This window comes from Aythya ferina (genome assembly GCF_964211825.1).
Source record: "Aythya ferina genome assembly, chromosome: 11".
In the NCBI taxonomy this organism is placed as follows: domain Eukaryota; kingdom Metazoa; phylum Chordata; class Aves; order Anseriformes; family Anatidae; genus Aythya; species Aythya ferina.
In genome coordinates, this window is record NC_140307.1 from 12,406,030 (window position 1) to 12,424,012 (window position 17,983).

Here is a 17,983-nt window from a genome sequence, read left to right on the forward strand (position 1 = left end):
GAGAGCTGCCCAGGTATCGTGTGTCTGAGGTCTTGCTTTCGTGGGCACCCCCGCACTGTGGCTCCCAAATATTTGGGGGTCCCTCCCTCTCTAGCAGCGTCTTCCACTGAGGATGGTGTGGGGCTGCCAGTGCCTCTGCACCCCTATTCCCCCAGCTCTGTATACCCCAACCCCCAGCTCTGTGCACCCCAAGCTCCGTGCACCCCAATTCCCTACCTCCATACACCCCACACCTAGGGCACCTTGCACCCCAATCCCCCAGCCCTGTACAGCCCAATCCCCAAGCCCCATGCACCCCAATCCCTTATCTCCATCCACCCCACACCTGAAGCTCCCTACACCCCAATCCCCCATCCCCCTATTTCCCAATCCCTGGCCCCATGCACCCCAATTCCCTATCTCCATACACCCCATACCTGGGGCTCCCTGCACCCCAATCCCTAGCCCCATGCACCCCAATCCCTGGCCCCATACACCCCAACACCCCATTCCCAGGCACCTCAATTTCCTATCTCCATACACCCCAACCCCTGGCCCCATGCACCCCAATTCCCTATCTCCACACACCCCAACTCTAGGACTCCCCGCACCCCACCCCCCGGCCCCACACCCCCCATTTCCCAGCCCCACACCCCCCATTCCCCCATTCCCCCCCCCCGGCCCCTCCTCCCCCGCCGGACCCCGGGCAGGAAGCGGCCGCAGCCAACCAGGGCCCGAGCGGATCCGAAGGGATCCGACGGGATCCGAAAGGAGCCGAAGGGAGCCGGAGGGAGCCGAGCGCGGCCGAACGGGGCCGGGGAGCGGTAGGTGCGGGCCGGGCGGGGACGGGGGGCGCCGAGGGGGCGCCGGGGGGGGGGCGGCCGCGGGGCTCCGGGCGCGGCCCCGGGGGCTCCGGGCGCGGCCCCGGCCTCGGCCGCAGCCCCGGGGCCTCCCCGGGCTTTGTGCGGGCGGGGGGGGAATGAATGGGACCGGCAGGGGGGGCCCCGAGGGGCGTGGGGGGGGCTCCGCCGCCTTCCCCTCCCTGGGGGCTCCCCCTCGGGGCCCCCCCGGTTTGGGGCTGAGCCGCGGGGGAGCGGCTTGGGGAGGGAGCGACGGGGCGGGGGGGGAGCGGCGAGGTTCCCGACACCCTTTGGGTGTCTTTTTTGATTTTCTTTGATCTTTTTTTAATTGTTTGAATAGATATTTTTTTGATTATTATTCTTTTTTTTTTTTTTTTCCTTCCCCCCGCCCTCCCCCCCCCCCTCTTCCAGGGAGCTGAGGAGACGCCCCAGCGATGCTCTGCCCGCTGCTCGCCCTGGCGCTCAGCCTGGCAGGTGAGGGGGGACCCCTCGGGGGGAGCAGGGACCCCTTTGGGGTGAGCAGGGACCCCTCTGGGGGAGCAGCGACTCCTTTGGGGTGAGTGGAGACCCCTCTAGGGTGAGCAGAGACACCCTTGGGGTGAGTGGGGACGCCTCTGGGGGAGCAGGGACCCCTTTGGGGTGAGTGGGGACCCCTCTGGGGTGCTCCTCCCGGGTATGCTGCGGGCACAAAGAGGGGCAAACCCTCGCCCGCCGCCACAGGAGGAGCGTCCCGGTGTTGAGGGGCTCCACGTCCCGCGTGCTGAAGCCAAATGGTGAAGGCGCAGCGGGGTCACGTCCTGAGGGATGTCACGGGGCTGGATCCGGCCCCATGCTCGGCAGCTCCCAGACCTCCTCCGGGCACGCCACCAGCGCCCACTGGCTCCTGGAGAGGGATGAGTGGTCCTGGCCTGGCTCCCTGAGCCCTTTGCCAGCACACCAAGGCCTGACCCAAGCCCTTGGCATCGCTGCAGCAGCCCCCTGCGGCCCCACAGCACAGGGGGGCAGTGGGGATGAATCCTTTTGGGATGCTCGCCAGCCAGCGGCCAGGCCGGGTGATGTTCCTAAAAACCACCCACAGGCCTTTATTAATAGCTGGAGGGAGCTGTGACGCCGTGGGGCCTGCCAAGAGCCAGGCTGGCTGCCCGGGTGCTGTGCTCGTGTCTGTCCGTCTGTCTGTCCGTCCGTGTCCCCTGGCAGGGCTCAGCCAGCCTGGCTCCCTCCTGAGCTCCTCTCCTGCAGGGATTTATTGGGGTCAGGGTGTCAAACCTTGCCGCCGATGCACCTCCCTTGGTGCCAGGCGGGATTTTTCCCCCTTTCCTTCCCCATAAAACACTGGGGAACGTGGCCCTGCTGGGACATCCCCACCCACTGCCGTCATTCCCTAGGGGACAGGGGGCGAGCGGGTGGTGAGGGTCTGGGGGACGGATCCACGCCTCCGCCTGCGCCACTGCCAGCTCAGCAAGTGCCACCCAGTGCCACCCAGTGCCACCTGGGGCTGGCAGAGGGACCTGGGCACGTCCCACCTGGGAATGGCACTGGTGCCATCTAGCGCCGCTTCATCACCTCCATCCTCTCCGCAGCCCGCCGTTGGGGTGGCTTCTTGTAGACCCTACCAAAACAGAAGCAGCCCCGAGCAGGTTTGGGCACCCACGGGTGCTCCTGGCAGTGCCGTCCCCGTGACGGGTGGCACTTGCTGCCTGCTGGCAGCTGAGGGCAGCAGTGCCCCGGGTTTGGGCTCACCCCTGGGAGGCTGCTGCTGTCCCTAGCTTCGCTTTGCTGGGGAAGCGCTGGAGATGTTTTCCTCCCTTCCCAGCCCCTCAATTCTCTTAGTCATTAATTAGCCAGCTGGATAATTAAGGAGATGCTTCTCTCCTGCAGGTGCCATGGAGATCCAGGTCCCGGAGGAGCCCGTGGTGGCCCTTTTTGGCCGAGACGCCACCTTGCGCTGCTCCTTCTCCCCCGAGGCCAATTTCAGCCTGGATGACCTCAGCCTCATCTGGCAGCTGACGGACACCAAGCGCTTGGTGCACAGCTTCTCCGGCGGCCAGGACCAGCTGGCCGACCAGGGCGGGGGCTACGCCAACCGCACGGCCCTCTTCTACGACCAGCTGGCCCAGGGCAACGTCTCGCTGCTCCTCCGGCGCGTGGAGATCGCGGATGAGGGCAGCTTCACCTGCTTCGTCCGTGTCCGTGACTACAGCAGCGCCGCCGTGACGCTGCAGGTGGCAGGTGAGAGGTGGAGAGGTGTCCCAGGGTGCCTCCCCCCGCAAGAAGGGTTCTCCGTCACACTTTCATCCTCCACGCAGCCTCTTTCTCCACCCGTGTGGTCTCCACATGAATTCAGCCCTCCAGCAGGCTGCTTCTTCCCCAAAATATTCCTCACAGGGAGGCTGATCCCTTCCTTGCTGTGGTGGGGAGGTTCTCGGCTCAGGTGCCACCTGAAGCAGCGTGGGCAGGAATGAATCAGAGCTGGGGAGGGTTCAGCTGGTTGCTGTCATCTGCTGGAAGGTGGTGGGTTGCTCCCGGTCCTTTTGTCACCTCCGTCACCTCCTGCTGGCTTTCCTCTCCCTTTCAGCTCCCTACTCCAAGCCCAATTTGAACCTGGAGCCCAACAAAGACTTGAAGCCGGGGGACCTGGCGGCTGTGACCTGCCACGCATCCCGCGGCTACCCCGAGGCCAGCGTCCTCTGGCAGGACAGCCAGGGCACCAACATCACAGAGAACATCACCACGTCCCAGGTGGCCAACGAGGAAGGTCTCTTTGACGTGCACAGCGTCCTCCAGGTGCTGGTGGAGCCCAGCAGCACCTACTCCTGCCTGGTGCGAAACCCGGTGCTGCAGCAGGAGGCCCATGCCTCCGTCACCATCACAGGTGAGGCAGCCTGAGCCAAATTTGGGAAAGAAAGGGATGGGATCTCTTCTGAAGAAGGTGGCCATGGTGGCACAAAGCTACCCCAGGGGTTTGTACACCATATCCCGGCTCTACCTCTCTGCCCATGGACCTGCAGGATGGCCTGAGGCTGTGCTGTCCTTCCCTGTAGCTCCGTACCAGCATCCCAGCCTGGTGCTGGAGGTACTTGCTGAGCTGCAGGATAGGTTTTGCAAGATCTGTGGGTGATTTTGGAAAGGTCTTGAGATGTTTTCCTCCTTCTAGCTTTGCTGGTTGCCCTGTCCCAGTCTAAACCACCCTGGAGAGCCAGCACAGGGCATGGTGGTCTTTTTCTCCTTAGCACATGCCCATGGGATGCTTTCCATCTGCAGCTCCCCATCCCATCCCATCCCATCCCATCCCATCCCATCCCATCCCATCCCATCCCATCCCATCCCCTACACAAACCCCACATCACTTGCACTCTCCCCTGACCTCCTAATTAATCCTGACCAAAACACCCTTGGGGCATCCCCTGTAGCAGTGGTACTTTTCCACCTGGGCTGCTTGGCCTGGAGACCAGCACCTCAGCAAACTTTTTGCCCGGTTTGCCAGCTCGACTCGTTTGTCTCTGAGCCTTGTTCAGCCTCACTGCTTCGCCCTGACGATGCCTCGCTCTGCTGGCCCGACAAATCGGGAGTTTAGCGGCGTTTATCCTGGATGGCCCGGGCAGGGAGCGTGGGCAGGGCTCTGTCGAGGAGATGGGTAGGGCTGTGCCTGGGAGCTGGGTGACAAAACCCATGGCTGTGAGCTGTGTGCCCCAAATCCAAACCTCTTGGGGCTGGCAGGGACCCATCCTGTTGCCCTCAGGAGTCCTGCTGTGTCCCAGATGCTCTGGGGAGGGAAGAGACGAGCTCCAGGAGAGATCTCCCAGGAATCTGACCCCGTGGGCTCCACCGGTGGCTTGCAGGACTCAGCCTTGGCACACCAGTGACTTGCCACCAGCTCCAAGTGGCTTCTGCTCATCCTCACTCACTTGGCTTTTATAGCTGCTTTGGAGCTCTTTATAACTTTACACACTCCCCAGTAGCTTTAATTAGCATGTAATTGGCACGGCAGTTGCTGGGTTGTGAAGGTGGATCCCCGGTGGAGCATCAGCCTCTTGGCTGCTTGCACCAAGCTCCTCCAGCAAGCGTCACACAGGCACCCGACGTTGGCCGTGGCCGAGCAGAGAGGAGGACACCGATAATGCTTCTGATCCTCTTCTCTAAGGGATATTTGTCCCTTGTGATGGGGAAATATCCCCTAAACTCCACCTGCCTTTTATACCCCTTGGCATTATAATTACAGAAGGATTTCTCTTTCTCTTCCCCCAAGGCCAACACCTCGCCTTCCCCGCTGTGGCTCTCTGGGTGACGGTGGGACTCGCCATCTGTGTCGTGGTGCTGCTCATCGTCCTGGCTTACATCTGCCAGAAGAAAATCCGTGAGAGCTGCGAGGAAGAGGAAAATGCAGGTAAAGCATCTCCGTCCCATCTGGGTGCACACCCTGCGGCAGGCGATGGAGCAGGGGACGCTTTAACCTCTTTCCTTCTTTGGCACATAAACGAGCGCTTTCCTCTTGTTTTTGTTTCTTCCTCCCAGCACATTTTCACCTTTCTGCTCTGCCCTTCTCCATCTCTTTCTCCCCATCCTCCCGCTCTCCTCTGAGCATCCTCCGTGTGCCCAAGGCCCTGGCAGGACACCGTGCAGGGAGTGTCTCCTCTGAGAAGATGCCCCCGGGCTTTGCCACCACAGAAATGTCGGGCGCGTTGACACGCGGAAATAGCATGAGACAGAGATGCTCCGTGCTCGCCCTTGCTCTCCCTTTATCCTCTCATGCTTTGTTTTGAAAGAATTAATGAAAGGCGTGTTGCTGCCTCTTGGGAAGCACTCTGAAATGCCCCCTTTGAAAAATGTTTCTGTGCCAGCTCTCGTTTCCTGCATTCTTCCCCTCCTTTGGTTTGTTTCTTTTTATTACAGAGAGGTGTTTGCATGGCAAGTGGGGCTTTATTCCTTTAAAAAAGAAAAGCTGTTGTGCTCCGAAAATGGCTGCAGAAGCAGCTTTGCTGGCGTTCCCCACTTGTTTTCTCTTGCTGGCTGCAGGGCTGATGTGTTCGCGTTGCCAAAGCCTTGCCCTGACAGCGTTGTGCTGCGCAAGCTGCAGCCGCCCTGGGTTTTGCTGCTCTCCCTGCCTGCCGTGAATTTATTAATTGCTATGGTTTTATTATATCATATCTATCTTTTTCCCCTTGGAACACAAACCGCAGTGAATTTTCCCTTTTGCTGGGGGATTTGGAGTGCCGGACAGCTCGATTGTGGCCCTGAGCCAGCTGACCTTTAGCACAGGACACTGCTCCCAGCCTGCGATGTTTTCTCCCTGACCCTCAGCAATAACCTTTACTTCAAATACTAACCCTGCAGGACCCTTTGTGGGAGCTGCAGGAAGCAGGAGCAGCAGTTTTTGATGGTCTTTCTGGCTGGGAACAGCATCACAGGCATTCAGAGCATCCCACTGATGGGGCAGCCAGGGATGGAGGCACGTCCACCAAGCCCGGTGGGCTTTGGGGAGAAGTCTGCAGGTGCTTCACACTCTCCCGGTTGCTGTTTTGTAGGGACAGAGGAGCAGGATGAAGATGGAGAAGAACCCAAGACAGGTGGGTGCTGTCTCATGGCTGCGGGGCTGTTCCCAGTGCTCCCAGTACCATGCTGAGAACGGGACTAGGGGACAGCCACCTTCAATCCCTCCATCTCCCCATTAATGTGTTCTGCTCCCAAACTGCCAAAGGAAAGGGGTTGGGGGTCTGAGGCTGTTCTGTGCAAGCTGACCACGTGCTGGTTTTGCTTTTTGCAGCTCTGCAGCCGCTGAAGAGCACAGAAGACAAAGCAGGTGAGCGCATCTGCTGGGTGTCCTTGTGCCCTGCTCCAGGAGCCCGCTGGAGGGGCCACGAGCTGGCTCGATGCAGCAGTAACTGTTTCTCCACAAGCCGGTCAGCTTGGGATGAAGTGTTGCTTTTTTTTTTTTGCTTTTTTTTTTTCCCCATTTGCTGTAGAACGATCAAATTTCCCCAGATTGCTTCTATCAGGCAGCGCTCTGGTTTGGGCCGCTCTGACCGATGCTTGTATTTCCCAGCCAGAGATGAAGTGATGTGAGCGATGGCTTTGATGCGCTGTTTGCTCAGCTATAAGATGCTTCTGAGAAAGTTTTGTCTCCTGTTCAGGTTTTCCTCACACGTTGGGAGTTCTCTTGGTCTGAGATATATTCAGGCATCTTAATCTTTGCACCCAAAGCTGTATTTAGTCCTCAGGGTGCTGGGACTGTGAGAAATGGAGGGGAGCAGCGCAGGGGGCTGCGTCCCCAGCTTTCCCTTCTGCTCTAGCCCGGGTTGAGAACAGCCTTGTCCGGGCCCTTGCCAAGAATTTGTGTCTCTGCAGATGTGGGCGACCACTTTCAACTCCACGCCTGTGGATTATTATTATTAATATTTAAAATTTGATTGCCAATTTTAATTTCTTCCTTTCTTTTTTCTGCCTCCCTAGATAACGAGCAAGAAATTGATTGACACGAGCTGGGACAGCTCCAGGCAGCACCCTGTGCCCCGCACCACCCTGCGGTGACAAACCCAGGACACCTCGGAGGGACAGGGACACCCCCGACCCTCTGCCACCACCGCTCCGGGTGCCGTCCCCCTCTTCCCGCGCCGGCCGCGTTTTCGGGGCGCCCCGGGGCTGGAGAGAGGCTGCGCCTCCCTTTATCCCCAGCGAGCCCCCAAAGCCACCTCCTGAGGGACCTGGCACATCGTGTCCTGCGTGGGGTCGTTGGGTGTCTGTCCGTCCGTCCTCATCCCTAAGGAGCGCCGAGCTGAGCCCCCAGGGGGAGCATCATTCCAGAGGCACATTAGGACAGTTATTATTTTAATTTTTTTTTCACCTTGCACCACTGCAGTTCCAACCGGACTTTTATTCTTGCCTTAAACGCATGGTTATCCCATGCTTCGATTTAACATGGAGGATTTTTTTGGGGGGTGAATCTTCTCCCTGTCCTGACCCTGCAGCCGGAGGCAGGGCTCAGGGAATAACTAGGGCTGTGCTGCGTGATGCCTTTTTTTATTTTGGAGGGGTTGGAAGGTGGTGGGTGGCAGAGGCAGGGGGTTTTAGCAAGGGGCAAGGGATTAATGCCACTCACAGAACCTGGGTTCAGCCCAGGGGTGCTGGAAGAACACCCAATCTTGTTTTTAAGGGAAAAAAAAAACACACCAAAATCTAGTTTTTAAGAGAATTTTGTGCATCCATGGGGTATGTGACAGGTGCTCATCCCCGGCTGGACCAATGTGCCTATTGCCTAATTAAATATTAAACAATAACTCGGGGGCACGCGGGGGGTGCACTAAAGCCCTGCAAAGCGCCTTAGCATCCTCGGTGCCCTGAGTGTTTGTGCTGGAAATAATGCTTGTTTAACTCAATTTGGGTAAACCCGCCCACTCGGATGGCTGCGGGAAGGGGCCCCCCAACACCAAACGTGGCTGGTGCTGGGGGAAGAATACAGGCTGAGAAATGGGTTTGCTCGTGGCGTGTCCCTGGGTCCAGCGATGGGTCTCTGTTGGTTGTCATTTTTATTTAAAATCCAAGGATCTGGAGGGTTTTGTGCCTTGACAAATAAACTCGTGGGTCTTTTTGGATGATGGCTTCTGGGCTCGAAGCTCTCCCCCCTTCCTGTATTTTCAGAGGTGGCTGAGGGTTGTGTGTTACTATAAGAGGAAAAAGGAGTGAGGATGAACTCAGGTTGTTTCCTGCCTTAAAGCCCCGTTTCCTTCCCAAATCATCGATGGCTCACACCGTTTCTAGAGTCACTAGAGGACACAAGGGCCAATTTTGGTGGCAGAGGAGGTCTAAGGGACGAAGGACACTGACCTGTAGGATAACAGGCTTCAGTAGTCCCCCTGCTCACAGGATGAGCAGCTTCACACCATGCATTACATTTTTGGGTTGATTTTGTGAGATTCAGCACAGCCAGAGGAAAGCCCTGATGTCCATCCCCGTCTGTGATGTGTTCCCAGGGTGTTTGGTGGCCTGGACTGGCCCTGCAAGACCTTGCACGGTGCTTACAGCCTTAATGGACTTCTTTATGGATGCTCAAATTAATGCATGCATATTTTGGACCTGAGCTTTGCTTTGGCTCTGTCTACAGCTGCCACTGTGGCATCATCCATCACCAGCTGATGAGCCCTGCCACGATAGCTCCTCTTCATTTTCATACCTAGAGCAGCAGAAGAAGGTGCAAAATCCCAAAGCAGCCATCATTATCTTTGTACCAGCCATATGAAATACCCCTGAAATTCAGGCTGCTGTTTAATCCCATCCGTCGGTGGGGTTTGATCAGGAGCTGCCAGGGGATGGGGTCTTCTTCAGCCCGCCGCAGCCGGCGAGGATTATTTTTAGCTGTCCTTCCCGGGCGTGCAGCCAGGCGCTGCATTTTAATAGAAAAATATTTCTAAAAGCGAGACAAGTTAAAGCGTGCCGGTATCAAACTCGTATTAGGGAGGGGATGGATGGTTATTTCATTTAGGGGCCATGATGTACAGCCTGAATTAAGCACTAGTGCAATTTTTAACAAGGTGCCAGGAGGTACCATTAATATTAGTTAGCACCCAGACGCTGGGCTGGGGGAATAAAGCCATTAACCCTCCCTGCCCGGTGCTGATGAGTGATGGGACGAGTCGTCCTGAAGCTCAGGACCTTCACGGTCTTTAAAGATCCCGAGATAGCTCCACCAGCACGCGTGCTCCCACCACCGCCAGCTTCTGTGGATTTAATTATGGAGTGGGGGTGCAAACAGCTGGTTCCAGGTTAATGGGATGGGATGGGACGATGCCTCCTCCATGGTGCTTGTCATGAGATGAACTTCATGGTCTGAACTTTTGGGTAGACCTGTGCGGTGTCAAGAGTTGGACTTGATGATCCTTAAGGGTCCCTTCCAACTCAGGATATTCTATGATTCTATGATTCTATGATTCTAACTTGAGCGTTTGGACTAAATGGTCTCCAGAGGTGATTTCCAGCATCAGCTGCTCTGAAATTCCCCATGGCAGCCACTGCACAGAGAGGAAAGGGGATGTTTTAGGACACCCCCGTGCAATAATGCAAGCACATTCACTTCTTGTTCCCCTAAAAACCTTCTCAGTTCCTGGGTCTCTGCTCCAGGAGCCTGGACTTTCATCCCAGCCAGCTGCTAAAGGTGAGGAGCAAAGCCCCAGGGTCAAGGATGAGCAGATGGAAGAGAGGGTTTTTTAAATCACTTCCCACCTTTGTTTGCAGCTTCTCCTGGCTAAGCAGCATCCAGAAAAAAATAAATCCATCTGAAATCCAGGATGCTTGTTACCTGGTGGTTCCCATTTTCCTGCAAACATCCAAACAAAACACTCTCTTTTGGTGTGAAAGAGGGCGTTTCATCCCATCTGAAATGGCCTTGCCCTTTGAGCCCACGTGTTCCATATGGCCACATTTTGTTTCATTTCCCTTCCGTTTTCCTCCTGATAAGAAGCTCTGCGTGGGGAACAAATGTGGAAGTTGAAGCCAACTCAAAGCCATCATCCTCCACCTGCTCCAAAAACCATGCTTGTGTGCTCGCAAGCATCATCTCAGGCAGAAAAAGGCTTTGAAAAACTCTTGCCTACATCCTTTTGGTGGGGATTAAAAAGTGGCATTTTCAAAGCACTGCTATTTTTAAAGAGGAGTTTGTATTTTCAGAGCCAGTTGCTCTCTCCCGGGACCCATTTTTCGGAGCCAAGTCCCGGACGGGTTATTCCCTGCTGCCACAGCGCATCTGGTCCTGATATGTCAGAGTGAACCGAGGGGCTGAGAGACGTTTTAATTACAGACTTGGCTATCCGGCGTGATTTGTCACGGGCAACTTGAGCAATTTATCCATCAGCAGTTAGACGCAGTCTGAAGCAGAAGGAGCATTTATCTCAGTGACTCAGAAGAGAGATCTGAAATGAAACAGGGGAATTTCTTAAGGCTCCTACCTGGCATTAATTTTCAAACCTGGAGCGCGTTCGCTGTCTTTTCCCATGTGTGCCCAGGGGCTCGTTTTCCTTTGGGATGGATGAGGGTGAGGAAGGGTGCTAATGGGGTGGCTCGGCTGCCTTTTTAATGCCATGTCATGACCTGGAGCCAAATCCCTGGACGATGCTCTCGCCAGCAGGATCTGGGCTGCAGACAGGGTGATGGCATTATTTTCTCAGGGCGGGAGGCGAGGAGAGGTTGTTGTTGCTCAATGAGCCTTGGAGAAGCATGTGCTGTCTCAGGTAAGTAGAAGTCGCTAAAGCATCGCCTGATGAGCATTCAATTCCCCGATTAATACAGTATTTAACACTCCAGTGAAAAAAGCACCCTGGCAAACAAACGGATGAGCCATGGAGAGAAGAAGTGCTGACAGTGCAGTTCTTTTCCGTGCACGAAATCATTCTCCGATCTCAGGGAAAACGCAGGTGCTGCTGCTCTCTGCGGCACGCGGCCAAGCTGGGCGCCCCCATCCCTCCCTGGAGGGCTGGAGGGGAAGGATGGTGCCCACCCAGCCCTGGGCTTTTCCCTTCTTGCCAACCTTAGCACGCTTTGCTCCGAGCTCTTCCAAGCCCAGGCAAGGACAGCCAGTGTATGCGAGGAGAAAGCCAATGTCCCCCGGTGTCCTTCAGCACCGGAGGAAACCTACAGCCAGGGATGGGAAGGGTTATTCCTTCAGAGCCATTAAATGCAGATCACAGTGATGGATGTTGGCGGGAGGTGGTGGATGTGTTTTCCTTGATGTGTTTTATTTTTATGTGTGATTGTTTTTTGTTTTTTGCTTTTTGTTTTCTGCCTATTGATCTCATCTCCCAAACGAGAATAAAAACCGTTCCCACCCATCAGATTCAACCTTTCCCACCCCAGCTCCTGGAAACTCCATTTTTTTTTTTTCACTGGAGTGTTAAATACTGTATTAATCGGGGAATTGAATGCTTATCTGGCAATGTTTAAGGCTCATCAATCTCCCCTCCACTGAGCGAGCGCAGGGCATGAGCTGGGCTTGGAGATGACCCACTGCTTGCTGAATTAATAAAGAGAGCCTGAGCTGCCAGAGAGGTTTTTCTTGTTGTATCATTTATTCATCACTCATAAAACTATCCACGCTTCGGAGAGACCACAGCAGATGTGTAATGCATGGGCCTGCAGCAAAGGTGGGTGATGCTGGGATTCGGCTGCCTCCCCCGAGGCCACGCAGCACGTGTAACCCCAACCCCACCCCGCAGAGGGACAGAAGATGCTTCATCCCGTAAAACCCACATTACGGGGCATGCATGCAATGCTCCTGTAGAAACACACCGTGAACACAACCACTCGTGTTAAGAACCCCCCTCGGCTTGTTCAGCACCAGGGCACTGTCCCCATGCCGAGGAGACCCCACTGCCAGCAGCTTCTCGTGACCCCAACCCCTCCACCCAGCACAGCCATGTACAGCCATTAGTCATCCTACTGTACGCACGAGCAGCTGTGCCAATTAGCATAATTAACACATGAGGGCCAATTAATCTCTTGATTATGCCTGCCATTCACTTATCAGCTGCTATTATGGGAAGATCGGCTTTTGTACCTCTGCTTTCTATGCAAATAAGCCGGTTATGATGCCTTCATTACTTGACGTACAATTACCCAGCGCAGATACCCATGAAATCGAGCACGGACAGATTGCCAGCGTGCACGGGCCAGAGCCCAGGTGGATTTGGCAGCTGAAGGAGCTCTGAAAGTCCTCTCTGTGTCTGAAAGTGCCACCTCGAGCAGTGCACCACACCATGGGTTTTGGGGAATCTGATGTGCAGGAGACTGGAAATATTTGCGGGATCGTGGCTGAGCCCTGGGCACTCCAGTAGCCAACACTGGCTCCAGCTCAGCCATAGGGAAGGGGACATGGGCACAGGCACAAGGGATGCTGTGGCCACAGGGGCTGCTGGTCCTAGATCCCATCTCATTGCCACCCCTGGGCTTGGTTCTGCTGCTCTCTGGTATCAGGGACGCTCTGGAGGCCATCAAAACCTGCAGTCCATGGAAATATGGTGGGATGCAATATGTCCCCACCACGTTAGCCCTCTGTCTGTTCTACCATGGTGACCTCTTGTCCCCAAACAAGTGCCTGATGCCACCCCCACCATGCAAGGCAGGAAGACGTGGGACAATGCTCTGGGGCAATTCCAGGTGTAGGGTTGGGGAGATTTTCCCTCCTGCCCCTTGAGGGAGAAGTGTCCCAGCTGGGTCTCATTAACCTGGGTAGTCCCTGGGTGCTCCAAGAGTTGGGTGGAGGCCCAGGTGCATCCCATCTGCTCTTCAGGGAGTTGGTATAAAAGACTCCTGAGCAGACTTTTTTCCATCTGTTGGTTTTGTCAGACTCAGGATGGGGTCTGGAAGCAGCCTGGGTATTGCTCTGCTGTGCTGGGCACTGGCTGAAGCGGTGTCTTACAGCCCCTGGGATCTCTCCCCAAGGGACTCAGGGGTCTTGAGGGTCCGAGGGGACTCTTCATGGAGATGGCCTCAGGTACCTTCCTTCTCCCAGCCCTCCCCGTGGGCATGGGTGGATGTCTCCCAGCTCCAGGCTGCTGCCCCCCTGCACCCTGTGGCTGTGCAGTGCCAGGAGGCTCAGATGGTGCTCACAGTGCACCGGGACCTCTTTGGCACCGGGCGCCTGGTCCGGGCTGGGGACCTGACCTTGGGCACAGCTGCCTGCCCACCTACGGCCCAAAATGCTGCTGAGAATGTGGTGACCTTCGTGGCTGGGCTGCACGAGTGTGGCAGCACCCTACAGGTGAGGTGGGGTGCTAGGGTGAGGGGCTGCTCCATCCCTGGTGATGCTGCTTGGGTAGTGGGTTAATGGGCTTTGATCCACACTGGAGTGATTAAATTGGGGTTATTTGGGACTAGTAAGTAGTAATGTGCTGCCTAACTCTTGTTGGGAATGGCTTAGTTTTAGAAATGATAGAGTAAAAGTGATGCCAAGGGTTGAGGCTGGGGTGAAGAGTACAACTGCTAACAGCAGCTCTTGAGTGAAGTGTCTTGTGACCATTGCAGGGCTGGTTTTGAGTATGCATGCTGTCCTTGAGCCCTAGGAGAACCTGCTGAATGGCAAGCAAGGCTTGTAGTGTTTTATCTCTTTAAGAGGCAGAAGGGTTGATGTCCTCCCATTTATTCAGGAGGAAGGAGGCTTCAGGCCTTTTATCCTACAGCCCTTGCCCAGCTGATGTGGGCACTTCTTAGGGTGGTAGCCCTCAAGACTGATCTCTTATGAGGTCAGCCTTATTCTCAGGTGCAGAGATGCCAGCCCAAACCTTCATGGCATCCTGAATGTGGAGGACAGGCTGTTGGAGTTGCAGGTCTTGGTAATGGGTGCCTGACAGTGCTGAGGTTCATTTTGCTGACTTATCAGCTCTCCCATGTCCCTTCCAGATGACCCCAGACTCCTTGATCTACAAAACAAGCTTGTTCTACAAACCCACTCCTGCTGGCAATGCGGTCATTGTAAGAACCAGCCCAGCTGTGGTTCCTATCGAGTGTCACTACCCCAGGTGAGCCAGTGGGGCCATGTCTCTGCTCCTACAGACCTAGGGTGGTGGTGATGGCATCTCTGCTGACATATCTCTGCTTTTAGGAAGAGTAATGTGAGCAGCAATGCCATCCGGCCTACCTGGGCTCCCTTCCACTCCACGCTGTCAGCAGAAGAGAAGCTGGTGTTCTCCCTGCGCCTCATGAGCGGTGGGTGCCCTCTCTGATCCTGGCCATGAATACTGAGATCCCCAAAAACCTTCGGGGCTGGGTTACCCCATACCTTACAGCAGGGATATATGGGGTTGCTGCTCAGTTAGGAGGCCCCATGAGGAAGGGAGGGCAGCATGGTTTTTTTGCCAAAGCAACCTGTGACTTCATCCATGCCTTCCAGATGACTGGAGCTCCGAGAGGCTCTCCAATGGCTTCCAGCTGGGGGAAAGCCTGCACCTCCAGGCCGATGTCGTGCCGGGGGGCCATGTGCCCCTGCGGCTGTTCGTGGAGGACTGTGTGGCGACTCCGAGTGCAGACCGGAGCTCCTCACCCCGCTACGCTTTGATCGACCTCAGCGGGTACTTAGGGGGGCAGCATGGTCTGTGTGGTGGTGCCGTATCTCCTTGGGGTGTCCCTGACTTCTGCTCCCCGTCCAGGTGCTTGGTGGATGGGAGAGCCGATGACAGCACCTCAGCCTTCGTGTCCCCGCGGCCGAGGCAGGAAACGTTGCAGTTTGTGGTCGATGCTTTCAAGTTTGCAGGAGATGACAGGAACCTGGTGAGATGTGTCTGACCCCCTGGCTCTGCCCCTATACAAGAGCAGTGCTGTCCTGCATGAAAAAATCAACCCAAACTGTGGATTTTGGCTTAATTTCCCTTCCAGATCTACATCACCTGCCACCTGAAGGTCTCCCCAGTTGACCAGGCCCCAAACCCTCTGAACAAAGCCTGTTCCTTCAACAAAGCCAGCAGCCTGTGAGTACCTGGGGGGCTTGGGCAGGGGCATCCCAGAGGAGAGGGCTCACAGGTGGCTCTGTTTCAGGTGGGCTCCTGTGGAGGGCACTGGGGACATCTGCAGCTGCTGTGAGACAGGCAACTGTGCGCTGTATGGAGGCTACTCCCGGAGAAATAACCCCCTGGCCAGGTGGCCAGGGAGGCGCTTGAGGAGAGACATCTCTTCCAGGCAAGGTAGGGTTTAGTGTGCCCCAAAATGCAGCCCTAATTCGGTGACCTCCCAGGCTGGGGTGGCTGAGATGCTGGAAGGCCTGAGATGTCACCTCTCAGGGGTGAGCTTGGCTCTTCTCTGCTGTCCTTGGGCAAGAAGTTGTCCCTTGAGCATAAAGCTACACAAAACCACCTTGCTGTAAGCCCTGAAATCCCAATGGATCAGGAACTGCCTCTCCCACCAGCTCACTCATGCACATCTCTTCTTAGGTGGGTCCTCAAGGGCAGCAGAGGCTGAAGTCTCACTTGGACCACTGCTAATCCTTGACCCAGCTCAGGGGTCACGGAGTGCCTCAGGACGAATTGTGCCAGCAGGAAGGGCACCGCAGGGTATGTGTCTGTGTGGCTGCACCTTCACCTCTCTGAAGGTGACTGCAGGTTGATCTAATTGTGAATTCCTCCATGATTTCATGCCTAGATGGACTCTCTGGTGTATCTGCTGAAAAAACTGTCTGGGGGGATTTTCTTACCCTCATGCTGCCTGCATGTTGCGCCACTGCCAGATGGTGGAAAGCCATAAAATGTGTAGTAAGGGGATTTCTCTCTTCTAAAGCGGATTTTTTTTCCTCTTCTAGGTGCTGCTGAAGGACTTTCTACGCTGGTCCAAGTTGCCATGCTCGTAGCAGCTGCTGTGCTGAGCTTAACTGCCCTTGGAATATTTCTCGCATGCAGAAAGTGCAGTTGCCCTCTGGGAATGTCACTGTAACTCCCTGTTACTAATAAAAAAAAAAAGTTTCTGTCCTCCCTTTGCACTCTTGGTGGTGAGAAGGGACAGCAGTCAGCCCCTGCCCTGATGGGATGGCATTTAGGGCTATGCTCTGGAACCAGGTAAGCCAGCTCATGGGGTGGCCACGAGCTTCTTGGGAAGCTACCACTGAAGCAGGGATGGGATCAGACTATTTGTGAGATCAGACCAGTCTGTTGCCTCCTGCTGAGAGCTGCTTTTCATCCCTGAGCAGCAGCAGCCCCCTCCAAGCCAAGCAAACTGCTCCTGGCCCTAGGGAGAGACTACAAAGGGGCGAAGCGGCAAGGCTGAGAGCGATGCCTGCAGCTCCAGTTCTTGGCTTTTGGTCCTTTCCTTTTGCTAGTGCCTTCTGAAAGCTGCTGCTGATTAAAGGCACTGCCTCTGCTTGGCAGCCGAATGCTGGAATATTTCTCTTTTGCCCTTAAGCCCTTGGGTTGCAATCCCCTAGCCATTAGGCTGCAGTCTAGTGCTGCCAATTCTCCTTACAACCCTCAAACAAAGCCTGAGCAGGGCTACATCTCTGCAAATGAGCCTTCCCTAACACCCTTATGCAACCTCTCTTGTCAGGGGAATGATCCTGTTTGCACAGAGAGATGAGCTTGGCACTTGTGCTCCATGGGCTGTGTGGGGTGTGAAGCAGGAACCCCAGCCCAGAGTGAGCTGGATTTGAAAGCCTGAGGACAATGTGCTTGGGGAAGATGTTTTTTTTTTGTTGTTTGTTTTTGTTTTTTTTTGTTTTTGTTTTTTCTTAACTGAATTATGTAGCTGAGCTGAAATAATCAGGTGGAAAAATGAGGCAGCCATGCAAGCTTTTTGGGGAGGCTGAGATTTTCCTAGGTCAGGCCATCAGCATTCATGTTTTATGCACAAGCTTCTTTGTGCAGGAGCTGAAAACCCCTTTTTCTTGTTTTTTTCTTGTTTTTTTTTTTTTGTTTGTTTTTTCTTAAAAACTTTATCTTGAGCTGATGACATGGGACATGAGGCTGTGCTGAGTGTGCATGGCCAGGCTGTGATGCTCAGGGTGGACCAAGGGGCTACCAATGGTTCTCCTAGGGCCAGCCTCCATGCCCTTGTTCTCTAGTCAGGAGCTGGAGGCTAGCCTCTACAGGAGGTCCTCTTCAAGCCCCTCATCTTTCTTGAGGCTCCTCACTCAACTCTAAAACCACTTTCTTCCCATCCTCTAAGGAAATGTGCAGCCTGCTGCTCTTGTCACTGTTGTCTGATGCCATGGGGTTTTCCCTGAGGCCTGGTGCTCCTCTCGGAAGGTAGCCACCAGCAGAAGACTTCACCTCACCCTTCTAAAGCCTTCAGCCCCTGGACTAGGAAATGGGGGAAATCTAGCTAGTTTTTGGCTGCTTAAGTGTGAACCTCCTCTCTTCCAGTGGTGCAAATCTGTGGTGGTCTGTTGGATAAAAGCAAGCACAGGGAACACAGGAGGAGCACCTGGGCTTGTGGTGGTGCTGGCAGCAGGGGAGACTGAGCAAGGGGGAGCAGAGCCTGACTGGAGCCTCTGAGCCATGTTGAATCCCTCTGGGTTCAGATCCTCTCCCATGACCTGCCTGTAGCAGGAAAAAAAAACCTCTCCTGCTGGCCCCTTTCTGAGCAATAAAGGGGCTGCACATCAGATACTGCTGCTTCAAGCAGTCATCTTCCACCTCGCTAGCCTTTCTGTGTTTTGTTTTTTTTTTTTTGAACATTTTGACTTAGCA

General features: G+C 55.2%; 2 protein-coding genes across 3 annotated transcripts; both read left to right on the forward strand.

Moving 5' to 3' along the window:
- The first annotated feature begins 705 nt into the window (after positions 1–705).
- CD276 (CD276 molecule) lies at positions 706–8,425 on the forward strand. The gene is made up of 8 exons (XM_084532201.1): positions 706–803; positions 1,251–1,313; positions 2,718–3,068; positions 3,415–3,711; positions 5,086–5,223; positions 6,362–6,403; positions 6,601–6,636; positions 7,287–8,425. Exons 2-8 carry the CDS (start codon positions 1,274–1,276, stop codon positions 7,307–7,309), a joined length of 927 nt encoding a protein of 308 aa, XP_084388327.1. The 5' UTR covers positions 706–803; positions 1,251–1,273; the 3' UTR covers positions 7,310–8,425.
- Positions 8,426–13,148: 4,723 nt separating this feature from the next.
- On the forward strand, positions 13,149–16,273 carry ZP3 (zona pellucida glycoprotein 3). Of its 2 annotated transcripts, none has more exons than XM_084532199.1 (9): positions 13,149–13,578; positions 14,217–14,335; positions 14,419–14,522; positions 14,707–14,884; positions 14,963–15,083; positions 15,189–15,280; positions 15,348–15,493; positions 15,740–15,859; positions 16,105–16,273. In XM_084532199.1, exons 1-9 carry the CDS (start codon positions 13,171–13,173, stop codon positions 16,233–16,235), a joined length of 1,419 nt encoding a protein of 472 aa, XP_084388325.1. In that variant the 5' UTR covers positions 13,149–13,170; the 3' UTR covers positions 16,236–16,273. The 2 variants fall into 2 exon arrangements, with proteins under 2 accessions (XP_084388325.1, XP_084388326.1); XM_084532200.1 differs by having other exon boundaries at positions 13,159–13,311.
- Positions 16,274–17,983: the final 1,710 nt, after the last annotated feature.

Excerpts from the sequence above, each read along its gene's own strand:
- CD276 (XM_084532201.1), top strand. The coding sequence starts at position 1,274 with ATGCTCTGCCCGCTGCTCGCCCTGGCGCTCAGCCTGGCAG. Across the intron at positions 5,224-6,361 it reads CGAGGAAGAGGAAAATGCAG|GGACAGAGGAGCAGGATGAA; the intron begins GTAAAGCATCTC and ends GCTGTTTTGTAG. Across the intron at positions 6,637-7,286 it reads GAGCACAGAAGACAAAGCAG|ATAACGAGCAAGAAATTGAT; the intron begins GTGAGCGCATCT and ends CTGCCTCCCTAG.
- ZP3 (XM_084532199.1), top strand. The coding sequence starts at position 13,171 with ATGGGGTCTGGAAGCAGCCTGGGTATTGCTCTGCTGTGCTGGGCACTG. Across the intron at positions 14,885-14,962 it reads GCTTTGATCGACCTCAGCGG|GTGCTTGGTGGATGGGAGAG; the intron begins GTACTTAGGGGG and ends CTCCCCGTCCAG. Across the intron at positions 15,860-16,104 it reads AGCAGGAAGGGCACCGCAGG|GTGCTGCTGAAGGACTTTCT; the intron begins GTATGTGTCTGT and ends TTCCTCTTCTAG.